Consider the following 18949-nt stretch of genomic DNA (forward strand, 5'->3'; position numbering starts at 1 on the left):
GAGCTTCATCTTCCTCGTATATTATATGAGGGCATTTGACCTGATAGAATCTAAGGAAGTCCTCTCTTTAATCTATGACTTTCTAACAAAGATTAAAAAGGAACAAAATAATAGAGGCATAACCTCTCTAAATTGCAAAAAAAACCCTGAGAATAAAGTTTTTTACTGTTATTTTTAATTGCAAAATAAACATAAATTCACAATGTAGGAAATCTAAATGTCCAAAAAAATAAGCAGAACTATTAATCAAATTGATTTGATGGAAAATGGTGTTTCAATTAAGATTAGCTAACATGAATGATGGAACTGGCATGGACCTTAGAAAGTAAGGGACTAGAACATGAAATATTAATTCTGGAAAAGATCTCAGAACATAGACAAATAGAGATCACCTAGACAACCCCTATTCCTAACCCTGCATGGAGAATCTCAAGTCCAGAGAGGATAGCTACTTAATCAAATCCACTCAATAAAAGCTAAAACTAGGATTCATTTTCTTCACTACCAATCCACAGGGATATCTATTGTACTATACTGCTGTTCTCACTGGCCACCATGCCTTAACTTCCAGTCAATTCTCTGACATTCCCTGAGTGTACTTTTCAATGTGATTTCTACCCCCAACCTGCCCCCCCCCTTCCTTCTGTTTCCTTTCACCTGTCTGTAGAAGTGATGACTATACTAATTTGTTCACACACCATTAACTCCAGAGTGCTGGAAGAGGCCAACCTTGGCATTGGCAATAGCTTGGGCATGCACACTCCCCCACCAGCTGATGTCATAATTTTCTCCTCTCCTCCCTCTACCCCCTATTCTTATCTCTCTTTTTGCTGGTTTGTAGAAGATGACTGCACTGACTCCTTCACGCCCAATCAAGTGGCGAGAATGCACTGCTACTTGGATCTCGTCTACCAGAGCTGGCAGCCTGCCCAGAAGCCTGCTCCCATAGCCCTGACTCCCCAGATTGTAGATCGGACACCCACCTCAGTCACCCTGGAGTGGTTTCCACCCATTGATGGCCACTTCTTTGAAAGGTGAGCAAAGGTTACGAAGTACTAAACCCTTCCTCTCTCCCATTTAGAGGGAAGAGGGAGAGAAAGGAGTTATCGGGATTTCTAGAATAAGAGCAAATTGCCAAGCCTCGGGATCACTGTAAGCATGGGGGCAGGATTACCTGCTTACTAGAACTTTAGGGCAAGTATTTGACATAACTCATTGATACAGTTTCCAAAATAATAGCTTATGTATACATAGGACTTTGTGGTTATAAAGTACTTACATGTACAATAGTTCCTTTTTTTCTAACAACGCTCCTATAAAGTAGTTACAAACAATTTTTTATGTTCATTTTATTCGCTTAGTAAACCAAGGATCTGTGACTTTGTTGTTGATATGGGCATTCTCTTCATCAATATGTGTTATAAGTCCCAGTTGTGAGTTACTGTGGCTGAAAACTTTCTCACTCTACAACAACCTGATAATGAGTCTTCCTAAGCCTGATTAGTGAGGCTGGTCTTTACATAGAAGCTACACAATATGACACTAGCCCTTCTAACTCAGTAGGCACTACATTGCATAGTTTAAGATACCCTAAGGCCATCTCCATGACATTGGAGGAGGATATTAATGGAAAAAGATCTTTTTTGCTGATAAGGAAACTGAGGATCAGAGAAGGGTAATAACAAACCTAAGGTTATACAGCAGGAGAATCCAAACCTCTTGTCTCTTAATCCAGTACATTATGATATGTAGCCTCATTCCAACTCTGATACCATTATATGAATCTAAATATTGTGGATCAAATAACATAAAGTCTCATACCTAGATTTTATTTTAAATATGTGAGTAGAGGGTGAGGAAGGTGCAAAAATAAGATCTTGGGTTTTTAATAGATTGCAAGGTCAATATGAGTTTGCCAGCTGTGTGACATAGTAGCCAAAAAGAGTAAATGTAATCTTAGACCGCAATGCAAGAACAAGTTATAGTATATGAATGTAATGGAATACTATTATGTTATAAGAAATGATGAGCAGGAGGACTTCAGAGAGTCCTGGAAGGACTTATATGAACTGATGCTGAGTGAAATGAGAAGAACCAGGAGAACGTTATAAATAGTAACAGTCACAATGTGTGAGGACTGTTTCTAATAGACTTAGCCCTTCACAGCAATGCAAGGACCCAAAACATTCCCAAAGGACTCAAGGCAAAATGCCATCCACATTCAGAGAAAGAACTATGGAATCAGAATGCAAAATGAAGCAGACTATTTTTTCTTGGGCTGTATTTTGTTTTATTTCAGTTTTTCTCATGGTTTCTTCCATTCATTTTAATTCTTCTATGAAACGTGACTAATGTGAAAATGTGTTTAATAGGAATGTATGTGTAGAACCCATATAAGATTGCATGCCATCTTGGGGAGGGTTGGAGGAGGAAGGGGGAGAAAATTTAAGACTTATGAGAGTGATTGTTGAAAACTGAAAACAAATAAATTAATTTTTTAAAAAAAGAAAAACAAAACAAAACAAAAACCACCAGTGTTCAGAATAAGTGTGGCAGTAGTTCCACTGTCCTCTTCCATATTCAGCCATGAGGAGTATGGTATTCAACTTTGTGTTCACCATTTTCAGAAGACTTGACAAGTTGGAGCAAGTCTAGATGAGGGTGGCCAGAGTGGTGAAAGGACAAGAGACTTTTCCATATGATAATTCATTTAATGAAGTGGGAAATATATCCTGGAAAAGAGGAGAGTTAGGGAAAAGCATGACAGCTATCTATTTGGAGGGCTTTCATATAGAAGAGAGATTAGATGTACTGTGTTTAGAACCATAGAGAAGAACTAGAAACAATAGGTGGAAGTTATAGCAAGGCAGATTTTAGCATGATTTTAGGAAAAGATTTCATGACAGTTGGGGTTGTCTGAATGTAGAATGGGCTGCCTTGGGAGGTAGGAGTTCCCTGTTTCTGGTGGTTTTCAAGTGGAAGTTTGAAGACTACTTGGCGATGGTGGTATAGCAGGGATTGCTGGTCATCCAAAAGTTAGACTACATCAATGGTGTCAAACTTAGACCAGCTTCCCCCAATGGAGTGCAAAACTCCACAGTGCAACTGGAACCAGATTAATATGTGATTCAGAAATGATTAACAAAATAAATTAAAAATGCAGTACAACATAGATAATGTTAACTTGTGGTTTTCTAAGTCAATATGAAGTTTATGGGGATAATTCCTCTTTGAATTTGACACTACTGTACTATATGACCTCTGAAGTCCCTTTGACCCGTGAGAGTTTATGATTTTCTAACTCTTGTTAATAATGGAACTGTGCTGAGAGACTCCATAGGAGAGTAGAACCACTAGTAAAGTCCTGAGGGTTAACACCAGTAGAAAGCAGCTAACCATGAAGCATGAGTGTTTTGATGATTCCTGAATTCAGGGCTGGCCCAGCTCATAACCTCAATCCACTTTGTCTGTGGTAATTGCACATGAAAAATAACTTGACTTCCCACTTTTTTTGAAGAAGCTGTTATCAATTGCTTTGCTGGGAGCTCTATTCAGAGAACTTTCCATAATACTTCAGAAACTGCCTTTCCAGCAGTCTTGAGATTTTTTTCCCTTCTGAGTGTATGAATTATCAAACTTTCGGTCAACTTTTGGCCTGTATTCTTTCTGTAAATAGAATTTTTGTAAATGAAGTGGCCCATGTATGTCTTTAATTTGTATTTCATAAGGCAGTTATTGTACATTAAATAAGTACCATCTGATTGTTAAAAACATATTGGAGGGTTAATTATTGTGTAATGAGATATCTCTCTATTACATAGTTTTTTGAACCTTAATCAATATGTTTTTAATAATCCATAGTCAGTTGGCACTTAAAAAACATACAATAGCTATTCTATTCAGCCTCAAGTTCTCTAATAGAATCATCATATGCTAAATTAATACTGACATTTTAGAAACATGATTAATGAGAGTTAACAACTCTGTAGGCTCTACTCAATATTTAGAGGAAGCCTGTCCATAAGGTGAATAAAGTATTAAAACAATTAGAAACGCATGCCCAGAGAACAAATAGTACCCTTTATGGAACAAAATCTATTCTTGTTCCTTTCCAAGTATTCCAGAAATGTTTAGCTCCATAAAAAGTTTGCTGACCAAAGAATCTTCATTGTTCCCTCCAACCAATAACCACCCATCTCTCTTCCCTAATCATCCTTACTACTTATTATTATTCCTCACAAAAACATATACATTTCTTAAAATTCTCATTTGCATCTGTACATCTCAGATTCACTGAGGAATTGTGACCCATAAGAAAAAACACTGGATTTGGAGTCAGGAAGTCTGGGATTAAATCCCGATTGCCACTAAGTCACTTGGGCAAGTCTTGTGTCCCCTCTGGGATTCAGTTTTCTAATCTACAAAATAAGGGGATTATTGGATCAAATGGTGTCTAAGATCCCTTCCAAATCTAATTCCTACGGCCAGGCATTCAAGGAAATGCCCAATCTATCAATCTCAGGCACCCTGCTAGAGGATAGGTACTGGGATAGGGAACCTGCACCTCAAGGCCACATATGGCCTTCTAGGTCCTAACGCGCTGCCTTTTGACTGAATCCAAACTTCACAGAACAAATCCCCTTAATAAAAAGAATTTGTTGTGTAAAACTTGGACTTAGTCAAAAGGCCACACCCAGTGACCTGGGCCTTCTCCAGGTTCTCCACTCCTCTGGGATATAAGTACAAAGAAGAAAACAGTTTCAACTCACCAGGAAGTTACAGTCTTCAGTGTGTGTAGGTTATGTGGGTTCTAGTTCAGGTTTTGGTTCCTCTAACTCTCTGACAATGGTCAGGTTACTTCCCCTGTTTGGATATTTTCCCTCAAGTCTGGAACTGTGGAAGCAAGAGAGAGACAGAGACAGAGACAGAGACAGAGACAGAGACAGAGACAGAGAGAGACAGAGAGTGTCTTAAGTGTACTTGAAAGTAATAGTAGTAGTAGTAGTAGTCAGAAAACCTAGGTTCTAGTCCTGGTTCTATCACTGACTTGCTATTAAACTTCATGCAGGCTATTGAAACTTTAGGCTTCAGTTTCTTCATTTGCAATACGGGGAAAATAATACATATATTATGTGTGGTGTATACATATGTGTAGTAATTATTGTTATTACAATTATTAACTACATTCTTGTAAATTATATATCATAACTATTTTTAATTATAATACACATACACCTCAGAAAATTCTCATGAGGACCAAAATATTGAATGTGAAACACTTGGTAAACTGAGAAGTAGAGCTAAAGGTGTAAGGTGTTCTTACTACTAGAAGACATAATCTGTTTCAGGAAATTCTGTATATGAAGAATACTTCTGTATAATAAGACAAAAAAAAAAAGAAAATTCCAGAGAAGGAACGTAGCCATGTGCCAGAGTACGATAAAATCAGTTTGGTCCCTGATTCTGTCCCAGTACTTTCCTAATCTTTTCATCATCATGAATCCACTCATGTGGCTCAAGCTTCATGTTCTTGGGCTGCATTGAAACTGGAATTCTACTGGAGCTCGTGAAGGGAGGGGCCTGAACCAGCCAACCTCTAAAGTCCCCTTCTAAGTCTAACCTAAGAATCTGTGACTGTGCTTAGGATAAGGAAGTCTAGTATTAATTGATTGATTGACTTTTTTTCCCATAACTAACCATACAAGGTATTCACATTAATGTAGAGAGAATTGAATGCAGGTCCTTTGCTCCTTGTAGTATAGTTTATTTACTCTTCAATTTCTATAGGATGAGCTAGCCTGAGGTTAGAGAGGTATACTGTGCAATTGTCTAAACATTTTGTCTGTATTACCAAATCATGCTTTGATTTTGATTTGACTTAGGTAAGTCACTAGCTACTTATAGACCTTTTGGATTCTGCAGAATGAGGGCTTTGAACTAGATGTCCTCTGGAGAAAACATGTCATAGCAGCAAGTGATGAAAAACTAAAATTATAGGCAAAGGACCTGGTTCAAATCCCTGCTTTGGTATGTGCTATCTATGTGACCTTGGTTAAGTCCTTGTTAATCTTTCAGTCAGTCAATAAATGTTAATAAATGTTTATTATGTGCCAGGCAATATACCCTACAGTCTACTTGATCCAATCTAATCCCTCCAGAGCTCTTTCCTCTCAACTTCTGTTAAATCATACCTCTTCCATCTTGTTGCTGCTGTTAAGTACATAAGGACTGAAATGCTATTACATTCAAAAAGGAGAAAAAGAAAGTATTTCCAGAGAGATTCCTGAGCTACTTGTTTTTAATGAATAGTAATATGATAATGGTAATTTACATTTCAGTTGTTTGTAATTGGGTTTATTCCTGCTTACTTAATTAAAACACTTCAATTTAAAAAAAAATGCCTTGAACTGGGAGACTTGGGACCAAGATTAGAATCCTGAATCTGCCATTTGTTAGCTATGAGACTTGGGGATGGATAGTCAGTCCCTTTGGCCTCTGAGGCTGAGTTTCATCATCTATTAATTGAGGATAATACTCATTTCCTTACCTCAATGATAGACTTCCTGTGAGAATCAAGTAGGGTGATGTGGTGATGGATTTATTGTTGGAAAACAAGATTTCAAGTCCCATTTCTGATACCGCCTAGCTGTGGGACCTTAAATAAGTTGCTAAATATTTCTTGGCTTCAATTTCTTTATCTCTAAAATAAAGGAATTGAAGGAGACAACCTCTGAGGGCCCTCCCAGCTCAATCAATGAGCTCATATTCCTTTTTTTTTAAACTTAAATACAATATGAGAAAAGAAAAACAAACATTGCCTTGTATACAGCAGACCATAAAAAGAGGATTCAGTATAAAACAATGAATTTCCATTTCAAGAAAACTTATATAATAAATACTACACCTTGTTTTCAAAGCTGCCCAGCTTTACTTCCTTGTTGGTTTTCTTTTGTTATCTGCTGTGCAATTTTTACTTTATTTTCCCCCACCACCCCCTCCCCCATCCCTACCATCCTAAAATAGACTACAATTCAGCATATATACATGTGTGTGTACATATATATACACACACACACATATATAAATATGCATAAAGATATACATATGTACATATATATATATATATACTCATACACATATGTGTAAGAACATACTATGCTTATTTCCTCTTATCATTTGTTTCTCTGAAGGTGGGTAGCATCTTCCTTCATAAGTCCAAGTCTTTCCATGTTTTTTCTAATTCAGCCAGTTCATTATTTCCTACATCACAGCGATATTCCAACCCAATCACATCCTTAGAGATTGTCTAGGAAAGTTTTCCCCTGCCATTTTTTTGCATTCCTTCTATTCTTGGCTACATAGGTTTTATTTATCCAAGAACATTGTAATTTAAAATAATAGAAATTATCCTTTTTACACTTCAACAGTGCAGTCACCTTATGATATAATTTTGAGGTTTTATACTGCTGAATCTACTCCCTTTACATCTTTTTTTCCCCCTGGTTTCTTTGAAATTCCTGATCTTTTGTTCTTCCAAATGAACTTTGTCATTATTTTTTTAACTCAGTAATTTTTTTTTAGTTATTTCATTAGGATGACATTGAATACATAAATGAAATAAATAAATGAAGTAAAATTCTCATTTACCAATCCATGAACAATAAATATTGCTTTAATTACTTAGATATGAGTTTATTTGCATAAAAACTATTTTATGTTTATGTTCATATAGTTCTTGTGTCTATTTTGGCAAATATATGTTCAGGTGTTTTATACTGTCTAGGTATTTTAAATGGTCTAAAACAATACTGCATAATATTGCTGACAGTGTAGTTTCTCTATTTTTCACATTTGATTAAATCTATTTTAACTTTAATTTTGTGTAAGATTATGATTACTATCCTTGCTTTTTTTACATACTAAATTCTACTCTTGCCCTTTATTTTATCTTTGTGTGTATCTCTCATTTTTTTATAATGTTTCCAGCATATAGTTTAATTCAAATTTTTAATCTGCTATCCATTTCCATTTTATGGGTAAATTCATCCCATTCACATTCTAAACTGCAATTACTTGTGTATTTTCTTCCTTCTTTAACCTATTCTCAATGAGAATAAGGTCTGGCACTATCCACTCTCCCCGCTACTAGCTTCTTCTGTATCATTTTTTTTCTTTTATGCCTCATTTGTATGACAAAATTATTCCTTTTTATCTCTCCAACACAATTATTTTTTTAGAATCACCCCCGTCATACTCAACTCAATCCACACCTTTTGTTCAAACTATCCAAATAATGATGACAATCATGAGAGCACTGTTACTATTTTAAAATATAGAAAGTAAACATTTGACCTCATTGCATTCTTTGTAATTGGTATTTTAATATTTAACTTATATTTCTCCTGGATTTCACATGCTAAATTTTCCCTTAAGTTCTGGGGGTTTTGTTACAAAAACCTGAAAGTCTTTGAGTTTGTTCAATGTCTTTTTTTTCACCCATTTAGGATTATACTTATCTTTGTTGGGTAAGTTACCCTTGGTCATAAGATCCTTGGTCTTTTGCTCTACAGAATATAGTATTCCAAGACCTAAAGTCCTTCAATGTAGTAGCTGCTAGGTCTTGTAAAATCATTATTGTAGCTCCATGATATTTAAATTGATTTTTTTTTCTTGTGGCTTCCAATATTTTCTCCTTAACCTGGGAGCTTTGAAACTTGGTTATGATATTCCTGTAAATTTTCCTCCTAGCATCTTTTTCAAGTGGTAATTGGTGGATTTTTTCTATTTTTACTTTTACTTCTTGTTCTAGAACTTCAGCACAATTTCCCTTGATAATTTCTTATAACACTGTATCAAAGTTCTTTCTTTTTATCATAATTTCAGGTAGTTTAACTATTTTTACATTATTTTTCCTTGATCTGTTCTCAAGACCTGTTGCTTTTCTGAGGAGATTTTCATTTCTCTTCTAATTTTTTCATTTTTTTTATTTTGTTTTATGATTTCTTGGTGTCTTGGAATGTCATTAGCTTCCCCTTGCGCAATTCTAGTTTTCAAAGAATCACTTTCTTCCTTAATTTTTTTTGAGTTTTTATTTCCAATTAGTTGATTTTTTTCATGATTTTCTTGGATTGCTCATTTTTTCTTTTTTTTTCCCTTTGATCTCTTTATTTTATTTTTAAAGTCCTTTTAAAGTTCCTCCAAGGACTCTTTTTGCTTGGGATCATTTGAAGTTTCTCCTTGAAAAAGAAGTGGCTTTTTTTTAGCTCCAGTAGTTTCCTCTGAATATGAACCCAGGTCTTCTCTATCCTCAGTAACTATCTGTAGTTGGGTTCTTTCTCCTTTACTCACTTGCTTTTATTTATATATTTTTAGTTTTATTTTGTTTTTAGCAGCTATTAGTGTAATCAAGTTGTACTCCAGATGTATGCAGAATGATTTACCAAGCCTCAGGTCCTTCTAACTGTTGTTTGATGAGGTCTGTCTTGGAGCCCAATGTTAGACTCTCCCCTCCACTCCTAAGTCACAGCTGGGGCTCCCAGCGACAATGTCCTGCAAATGATCTGCTATCCCTCTGGTGACTGCAAGCTACAATTGGCCTCTCTGCCACAGAACTGAGACCAGGGACTCTTCTCTCCTGAAAGTGTCCACCTCCCACAGGGTCCCTGCCCCTCACTACTGTACTCACCAGATGTATACTCTTTCATCCCACTACCACAACTTGGGACACTTCTGGTCAGCACAGTAGTGCTCAGCATCCCTGGGCAGTGGAAGGTCTTTCAATCTCCTACTCAGCTGTCAGTCAGCCTGGAGGTGTTGAGCTCATATTTCTAAGAACATTCTTAGTCCCCTATAGCTTACATTCCAATACCTATTGGACAGCTAGGTAGAGCAGTAGATAGACTACTGCCCTAGGGTAAGAGGATCAGAGTTTAAATATGACCTCAGACATTAGCTATGTGACTCTGGGCAAGTCACTTAATTCTTTTTGCCTTGGTTCCTCATCTGTAAAATGAACTGAAGAAGGAAATGGCAAACCTCTCCAGTATCTTTACCAAGGAAACCCCCAAAAGGGGCCATGGAGAGTTAGACATACTTGAAATGATTCCACAATATTGTCTGTCAGGCACTGTGCTAGGTTCAAGTGCTATAAAGACAAAAAATTCTTAAAAAATTGAAACAGGCCCTGTCCTCAAAGAACTTACATTTTGTTGGGGCAAACAATATGTACACATGAAAGGAAATGATGTGCGTAAAGCCCTTTGCCAACCTTAAAGCTTTATTTAAATGTTGACTATTATTTTAAAAGTATGTACAAAGTAAATACCAGGTAAATCGAGGGGGGAGGTGATATTAGTAGCTGCGGAGATCAGGAAAGGCTTCAAAAGTGGGCTGAACATAGAAAAGTCTTTATTTGGTGGTTCCAAAGGCATTTCAGCATGTGTCCGAAATCCTCAGATCTTTAGGTACAGTAATGTGTATCAGACCATACAAATGGGGAAATTATTAATAGAGAGTTCTAGTTACTGGAATGCTAGACAGAAGTAAGGTAAAGTGCACTTGTCACAAAGTCTGATTCATTGGGGTCTGAAATTATTAAGTATTGCTTTAATTCAGAGCACAAAGATGAGTTTCCTAATTCAGCTGTCAAAGTGACCTTACTAAAAAGCCCAGGTCTGACCATGTCACGTTCTTATGCAATAAAATCCAATAGCTCCCTATCACTTCCAGGATCAAAATATAAAATCACCTGTTTTAGCATTCAGAGTCCTTCATTATGTAACCCTCTCTCCACCCACTTTTCCAGTGTCCTTATGTCCTGCTCCCTTCCCTCCCTTTCCCCCCTCCCCCAATTCTCAGTGTTCTGGTAACACCAGCCTCCTTGCTGTTCTTCAAACAAGACATGGCATTTTCCCAACTCCAGCCACTTCTGCTGGCTGTCCCCCATGCCTGGAATTCTCATCTTCCTCAGCTTTGACTCCTGTCTTCCTTCAGGCTTTATCTAAAACTTTATATTCTATAGGAAGCCTCTCCTGACTCCCCTTAATGCTAATGTTTTCTTTCTATTGATTATTTCCAATTTATCCCGTATATAGTTTGTATATAGTTCTTCACATGTTGTCTCCCCCCAAACTGTGAGTTCTTTGAGGACAGGCATTGTCTTTTGCTTTTCTTTATATCGCCAACACCTGGCACAGAATAGACTTTATAAAGCATTAATAACGTTAATTGAAAACATTTTACGAGGCATATCCAAATGGCACAGTCAATTTTTAAAGAACAGGCAGACAATTACTAATAGTCAACTTTTATTTGTTTGAGTAAATACAGTGCAGCCTTAAAAGCTTAAACCAATAGTAATGCTACTCTCAGAAAACAAATGCTTGAATGCTAAGGTGGTAACAAATCTTTATTAACTGATTAACTTCTCTAGGGTCTTGAATTCTTTTTTTATAGATCCCCATGGGTGAAAGGTAGGACAGCATCACCCCATTGACTCAGGATTTAGACTTGAGTCTTCTTAACATGGATGACCTGAGACTGCTGCAGTATGTAGTAAAATTGTGGAGCTCATATTTAGCTAAAACAGAAAGCAAGAAAATAAATTGTAGAAATTTGCTTTTCCAGCCATGTCTTTGTGGGGCATGCTGGCTGACAGCGAGAGCTCTCCTCCTCAAGGAGAGATTTAGGGAACAATATCAGTGAGCAGGGCCCTTTCATGTCCTTGCCCATACTCCACCCTTGTCCCTGACTTAAGGATAATGGTTTAGGAAAAAAATACTGGGCTATTTCTGGCTTATGAACTAGCATGTTATTTCCTCTGACATTTCCAACCTCACTTGGATTGTTCCTGTTAGTTGATTTTCTATCAAGAAAAGAAAAGGAGTTCCCTCTTTGGCTCTCTCCTGAGGTAATTATCTCCTTGGAGGATAAGTTGGATCCCAGAGATTTCCAAAATGAGATTGAATCCAGACATAGAAGATTGGGGGTATGGGGAGGGGGGTTAGCCACCCAAAGATTCCACTCTCAATGGGCTTGGACTCTGACTTTTCAGGGTTGGATCCCCTGAGGGCTTTGAACTTTCCTTGGAAAAGTTGGCTGCTAAGTCAAATTAGATTATATGGTAAAGAAACAGTTTTTGACTGGAGGAACTCAAAATGATGTGGATTGCTGGCGGCAGGCTTGACCACCTAGACCCATGGTATGTGAACTAAAAGAATGCTGGATCCACTGATTTTTCTACCTCTATTATCCCTCTCTCTGTCTTGACCTCCCTTCCCCCTTTCCTGGAAATTTTCTGGGGAAGATGGGAAAAAAATTGTAGAAGGGAATCAGACAGAGAGCTCTCCCTACAACTTACAAAGCAGAATATATAGCTATAAGTTGGTCTTCTTGCCCAAATGTGTGATTTTGACATGGAGGTTACTCTGAGTTCTTGGATTTTATATTGATTGAGATCAAAACTCTGACAGATTTTTCCCAAGTCAGAAAAGGCTTTGAGTTTGGGTCCTGTGATAGACTTTGTCTGCTTCCCAAGGACCAACTTTGAAAAATATGGAAAAGGCTCATCACCAGAAAGTTGGCCATTAGACAACTAACTAACTAACTAACTAACTAACTAACTAGCTAACTAACTAACTAAATACAACAACAAATAAGCAGCTAGCATAAAGTACTTTACATACGTTCTTTCTTTTGATCCTCGTATCATAGTGTCCTCGTTCTTATAGATGAGGATACTGATGTTTAAGAAGTTAAGTGACCTGCCTGTGGTTATAGAACTAGAAAATGTCTGAGGGAAGATTTGAATTGAGGTCTTGAATCCTATTCCCACACTCTACCCACTGTGTCTGTTTTGGCTATGGCTACCCATGAAAGAGAAACCTGACAAATCACCCTTGTCCTGTTTCAGCCACCTTGCACTTTCATGATACCTGTGGTACAGAGACAGAATAAGGGCAGAGAGGGTGATAACATTCTCACAGTTCTTAGGCTTACCACAAATATTTATTTAACCATTAGTATTTGTAATATGGAACCCTCATGCAATGACCAATGAGTTGACCCAATACTAGAAGAAACGTAGACTGTCTCTATTGACAGTTGAACCAAAGACATAAGGGAATCATAAGAGCACAGAAACAAAGACCTAGCATGGACTTCAGAGAACACTGAGTCCAATATTTACTAATTTTAAAAGTAGCTGCTAAATGGAAGGGCCCCTCCCAGGTTCTCCTCTGAGAGGCAAAGAAATAAGTTGGAGAAATTTTATTTTAACCTTCACTTAAAAGCAAGAATGAACATCATTTTAGGGAATGTTTTCCCATTTCCCCTTTCCAGTGTTTCTAAGAAACAGCCCTACTAGAAAACAGGAATTGCTGCAGATGATAGAAATGTAGAAAAATGTTACAAAGAACTTGATAAAATCATCCAAGTCAGCATATAGAGGCATTCTTCAGAGATATTGTGAGTTTAGTTCTAGACAACTGCAGTAAAGTATCACATGTTTCTTTTTGGTTTTCCAGTACATTTAAAAGTTATGTTTATACTATACTGTGATCTATTAAGTATTCAGTATTATGTCTAAAAACATGGTACATCCCATAATTAAAAATACTTTATTGCTGAAAGAAATGCTAACTATCATCTGAGCCTTCAACAAGTCAGAATCTTTTTGCTGGTAAAGGGTCTTGCCTCAGTGTTGATGACTGTTGTCTGATCAGGGTAGTGGTTGCTGAAGGGTGGGGTGGCTGTGGTAATTTCTTAAACTAAGACAACAATGAAGTATACCATATGGATTGACACTTCCTTTCACTTAAACACTTAGATGCTATTGTTTGGTTATTAATTGGCCTAATTACAATATTGTTGTATCTCAAGGAATAGGGAGACACAGGGAAAGGGAGAGAGATGGTGGAATGGCCAGTCACTAGAGCAATCAGAACACACACAACATTTATTAAGTTCTCTGTCTTATATTGGTGTGGTTTGTGACTCCCTAAAACAACTACAATAGTAGCGTCAAAGATCACTTATCACAGATCATTATATCACAGATATAATAATAATGAAAAGGTTTGAAATGTTGCAAGAATTACCAAAGTGTGACAGGGAAATAAGATGTGACCAGATACTGTTGGAAAAATGGCACCAATAGACTTGCTTGATACAAGGTTCTCTCATACCTGCAAAATATAACAAAGCAAAGAGCAATAAAACAAAGTATACCTGTACCTCTATCCTCAGTGACTTCAGTATGAAGCTGGGAATAGGGGTAGAAGGACAAAATTATGTTGGAAAATGAAGTTTAGCATTAAAAAATGGAAGGAACCAGAATGATCTACTACTCAGAAGCTTCATGAAGTACAGAAGGATTACTTTCTTCGAAAGGAGGCTTGAAATATGGTGGTTGTGTTGAGCACCCAATGATACCACCCCTATCCCCCCCCCCGCAAAAAAAAAAAAAAAGTGAAACTGACTACATTTTAAGAGACAGGAAAAAATTAGTTACTGATATGAGTCATTTCAGAATCAGCTGTTGATGTGCAATCAGATCATAAGCTAATTAGAGCAAAGGTCAAAATCAATACTAAATTAGAAGAAAGGATAAAGATGAGAAGAAACTGCAGTAATTACTTCAATAACAACCTGGCATGTTTAAGTATGTTGTCAACTTAAGGAAATTAGAAATGGACATGAGGGTGGGATGGAAGGATGCACTGACAATCACCATTTCTTTAAGAAATGTAACTGATGCAAAACAGAAGGAAGACAGAGGAAACCCTCCCGCCCCCAGAAACTACCTCAGCCAGCAAACACTTTATCTATTTATCATGAATAGAAGCCTGGCAGTCAAGGACAAGTTAAATCCACTTAGAATTCAGACTTATTTGCAAGACATAACAGGAAGATGGCAGAAGATCAAAAGCAGTATGCCATTACAAGGTGGGGAGAGGGAGAATAATTGAAGAGAAAATAAGCCTATAGAGAACTTGGGATGACAATTAACTAAGCTAGTCATTCCTAAAACACTTGTAGAGGCAACTGGTTAAAGGACAACATTTAGAATGAGAAGGAACAGATCTTCTGGATTTTACATATTGGAATATCTTCATTGGCTAAGATAGAACCACCATAATGGGATATTTTCCCCCATGAAGTACTTGGTTCTTATCTAGAGAAGTGATGACACTTAAGATCAAATTGAAGGGGTGGAGCCAAGGTGGCTAATTAGAGGTAACCCAGATGATGTCTCTCAACATGTACCTCCAAACAACTTTAAAATAATACCTCAAATCAATTTTTGCAGCTTCAGAGCTACTAAAAGGTTGGGGCAAAACATTTTTCTGGCATAAGAATGCTTAGGTGGTCAGCAAGAGAAGATTGTGACACTGGAGTGGGAGCATATCCAGAGCCCATGTATACAGTGACAGAGTTGCAACTATAGTGGCAGTAGCAATTTTGGGAGCTCTCAGTCCAAGATAGTAAGAGGTTCAGACAACTAGTCAGAAAAGAGATTACAGGGGATTATTTGCTTTCAGTACCTACAGCTGGAATTGATTGGGCAACTCTGTTGTATGTGTGTATGTTCTGGGTTGAAGTTACAGAGTGGAAACGAGTGCTAGTGGTTGTTACTACATGGGGCCAAGGTCCCTTCTTGGGTAAAGACGAGAATGGAGACTAAGAGAGCAGTGACCCCACCCCTCCCAGGATCATACCACCTTGGAAACTTGCAGACCTCCAGAACAAAAACTTTACTGAAGAAAATTATTTCTTAAAAATTAGAATTTGGCAAGTGGAAACTAATTATTCTATGAGACATCAAGAAACAATAAAACAAAATCTGAAGAATGAAGAAAAAGAATATGTGAAATATCTCATTGAAAAAACAACAGACAAAAAAATATTGAGGAGAGATATTTTTAATAGTATCTTATTTTTTCTAATTACATATAAAGTAAATTTTTAGCATACATTTTTATAAAATTTTGAGTTCCAAATTTTCTCCCTCCTTCCCCTCCTCCCCTTCCAAAGACAGTAAGCAAATTGATATAGATTATATATGTGCAATCATGTAAAGCATATCTCCACATTAGTCATGTTCTGAAAGAAACAGAACAAAAAGGGAAAAAACACAAAAAAATCTAGTGAAAATAGTTTCTATCTGCATTCAGACTCCATCAGTTCTTCCTTTAGATGTTGATAGCATTTTTCATCCTTAGTCTTTCTACATTGTCTTGGATCATTGCATTGCTGAGAAGAGCTACAATCATAGTTGATCATCATACAATGTTGCAATTATTGCAGAATATTAATTGTGTGTTTGAGTAGAGACAGTTTAAAAATCATTGGACTACCTGAAAGCCATGATCAAAGAAAGAGCCTAGACATTTTATTTCAAGAAATTTTCAAGAAAAATTGCACCAATATCTTAAATGCAGATGGTAAAATAAATATTGAAAGAATTCTCTAATCATAGAGATCACAGAGGATACATAGAGATCCCTAAATGAAAACTCCCAGGAATGTTATAGCCAAATTCCAGAACTCCCAGGTAAAAGAAAAAATACTTCAAGCAGCCAAAAACAAATATTTCAGATACTATGGAACCACAATTGGGTTCACACAAGATTTAGCAACTTCAACATTAAAAAAAAACATAAAGCTCGGAGTGTAATATTCTGGAAGGCAAAGGAACTAGACTCATAATTAAGAATCACCTGCCCAGCAAAACTAAGCATAAACCTTCAGGAGAAAAGAAAAAAAAAGGATATTTAATGAAACAGAGGACTTTAAAGCGTTCCTGATGAAAAGACTAGAGCTGAATAGAAAATTTGACATTAAAAAACAAGACTTAAGAGAAGCTTAAAAAGAGCTAAATAGAAAGGGTCTCAAGAAAGTCAAACTGTTTACGTTCTCATATGGGAAGATGAAATATGTAACAATAATTTTATCAGTTAGGGTAGTTAAAAGGCGACCATGTACATTGTAATGATGATTAACTGTGGAAGATTTGACTGCTCTGATCAATAGAATGATCTAAGATAATTCCAGAGAGCTCATGATGAAAAAATGCTATCCATCTCAAGAAAGAGAATTGATGGACTCTGAGTGCAAATTGAAGTATACTTTGCTCACTTTCTTTTTCTTTTTGAAATATGGTTAATATGGAAATATGTTTTGATGATTTCACATGCATAATTTTTATCTTTTTGCTTGTTTTCTCAGTGGGTAGATTGGTGGGAAAGTTTGAATTTGTAATTCCAAATTTAAAAAGAAAAATGCTAAAAATAAATAATAAATTAAAAATAATTTTAAAATAAACAGCTTGATGGAGGAAAAAAATAATCAAATTGGGAAGAAAAACTGGACCCTACCAAGACATGCAGAATGATTTTTTGTTGTTTTTTAAGTCAATAAAAGACACAATGAGGTCTAATACTCTCTACAACCTCTCAGTTACTACGTAACTGCTACGTAGATGTTGTTTGCTAGAGAAAGTTGTATACAGAAGTCTACATATTTGCTTTTCATGTTTTCACCAAGGATATCCTTTATGAATTCATTCATAAACCATTCTCATTAAGACCTTACAGCAAAGAAGTAGGTAGATGCGTTGGCACGTGATGGTGTCTACCCAGTCACCTTATAAGGGGAATCTTTTATCATCTTTTCCATTTTTATGCATTATTTCCTTCTTTGAGCTACTTTAAATATTAACCTCAAAGAGATATTAAAATTGTGTTCTCTGCAACAGATTTTCAGAGAATTGTATGGATCTCAAATTTTTGAGACATTTATGAAATGAATGGCTTGGTTTTAGAAGACACTGAAAGACAAGAATGACCCTCTCAAAGGATGAGAAGGGAGAGAGGAATTGTGGTCTCTCACATTGATGGAAGCACGCATTGCTTGGGGTGTTAAAGGAAGTCTTTTTTGCCCATATTCTGTAATGATCAATCCTTCAGAAGAACCTTTTACACTTGCTTCTATAGCTCTTATCTCAACCTTTCAATCTTGTATCCATTGTGAAGCAGAGACAGGTAGCTAGCTCCCTCTGCCCCACCTCCACCCCTCAATTAATAAGTGGTATGATTGAGGATTTGGTCCAGATAAAGTTACTTGTCCAAGGTCATACAGCTTATTAATGCCACAGTCAGGACTAGAACTCAGATCTGATTTCATGAATTATAGTCATCTCTATAGTCTACAATGAATATTCAATGGAATTCAATTCAATTATCATTTATTAAGCAACAATTATGTGTAAGACACTGTATCAGGTACTGGGTATACAGCAATGAAAAAAACACAATTTCTGCCCTGAAGCACAGGTCCTTTACCATTTTGACCCCTGAGTTTAATTCTAGTGCCTTCCTTCTGTTAATTATTTCCTATTTATCCTGTATATAGCTTATTGGTACATATTTATTTGTAAGTTGTTACTCCTGTTAGATTGTGAATTCCTCAGGAGCAAGAATGGCCTTTTGCCTTTCTTTGTATCGCCAACACTTAGTACAGGGTCGGACACATAGTAGTCATTTAATAACTGCCTACTGACTTACTGACTTACAATCTGCTATGGGGTGAGGTTGGGTAGAGAGAGAAAGATATAAGGTATACAAAGATAACTTGACACATTCTTCAGTAGTTTTCCTAGGACTTAGACCTAGTTGGGGCATTAGTGATCATCCAGTCTAACTTTTCAGGCAAAAGGAGACCAGACTTGCCTGAGATTATATAGCTAATTAGTAGCAAAGCTCCTGTTTGAATCCAGGTCCTTTGACTCAAAATCTGGTGTTTTTGACACTACAGGAGTACAGATACATTCTACATCTTAGTAAATATCTTTGCTGAGAAGTTCATTGAAAATTATCCCCCTAAGGTCCTTTCTTGAAAATGTTCTGCATGTGCCTTGTTAAGGGGAGGAGGCTAAATGGCATGGTGTGTT

The 18949-nt window shown here is 36.6% G+C and overlaps 1 protein-coding gene across 3 annotated transcripts in view; it reads left to right on the forward strand.

The window, feature by feature from the left end:
* PAPPA (pappalysin 1) overlaps positions 1-18949 on the forward strand; it is a 287476-nt gene that overhangs the window by 90097 nt on the left and 178430 nt on the right. For all 3 annotated transcript variants that reach the window (XR_011972082.1, XM_072631746.1, XM_072631747.1), the window contains one exon: positions 842-1034. Coding sequence is in view for 2 of the 3 variants with exons in the window: in XM_072631746.1 (XP_072487847.1) it covers positions 842-1034 (193 nt within the window). In the remaining variant the exon portion in view is untranslated. The remainder of the gene's footprint in view (positions 1-841; positions 1035-18949) is intronic.

This window comes from Notamacropus eugenii, chromosome 1, assembly GCF_028372415.1.
Source record: "Notamacropus eugenii isolate mMacEug1 chromosome 1, mMacEug1.pri_v2, whole genome shotgun sequence".
Classification (NCBI taxonomy): domain Eukaryota; kingdom Metazoa; phylum Chordata; class Mammalia; order Diprotodontia; family Macropodidae; genus Notamacropus; species Notamacropus eugenii.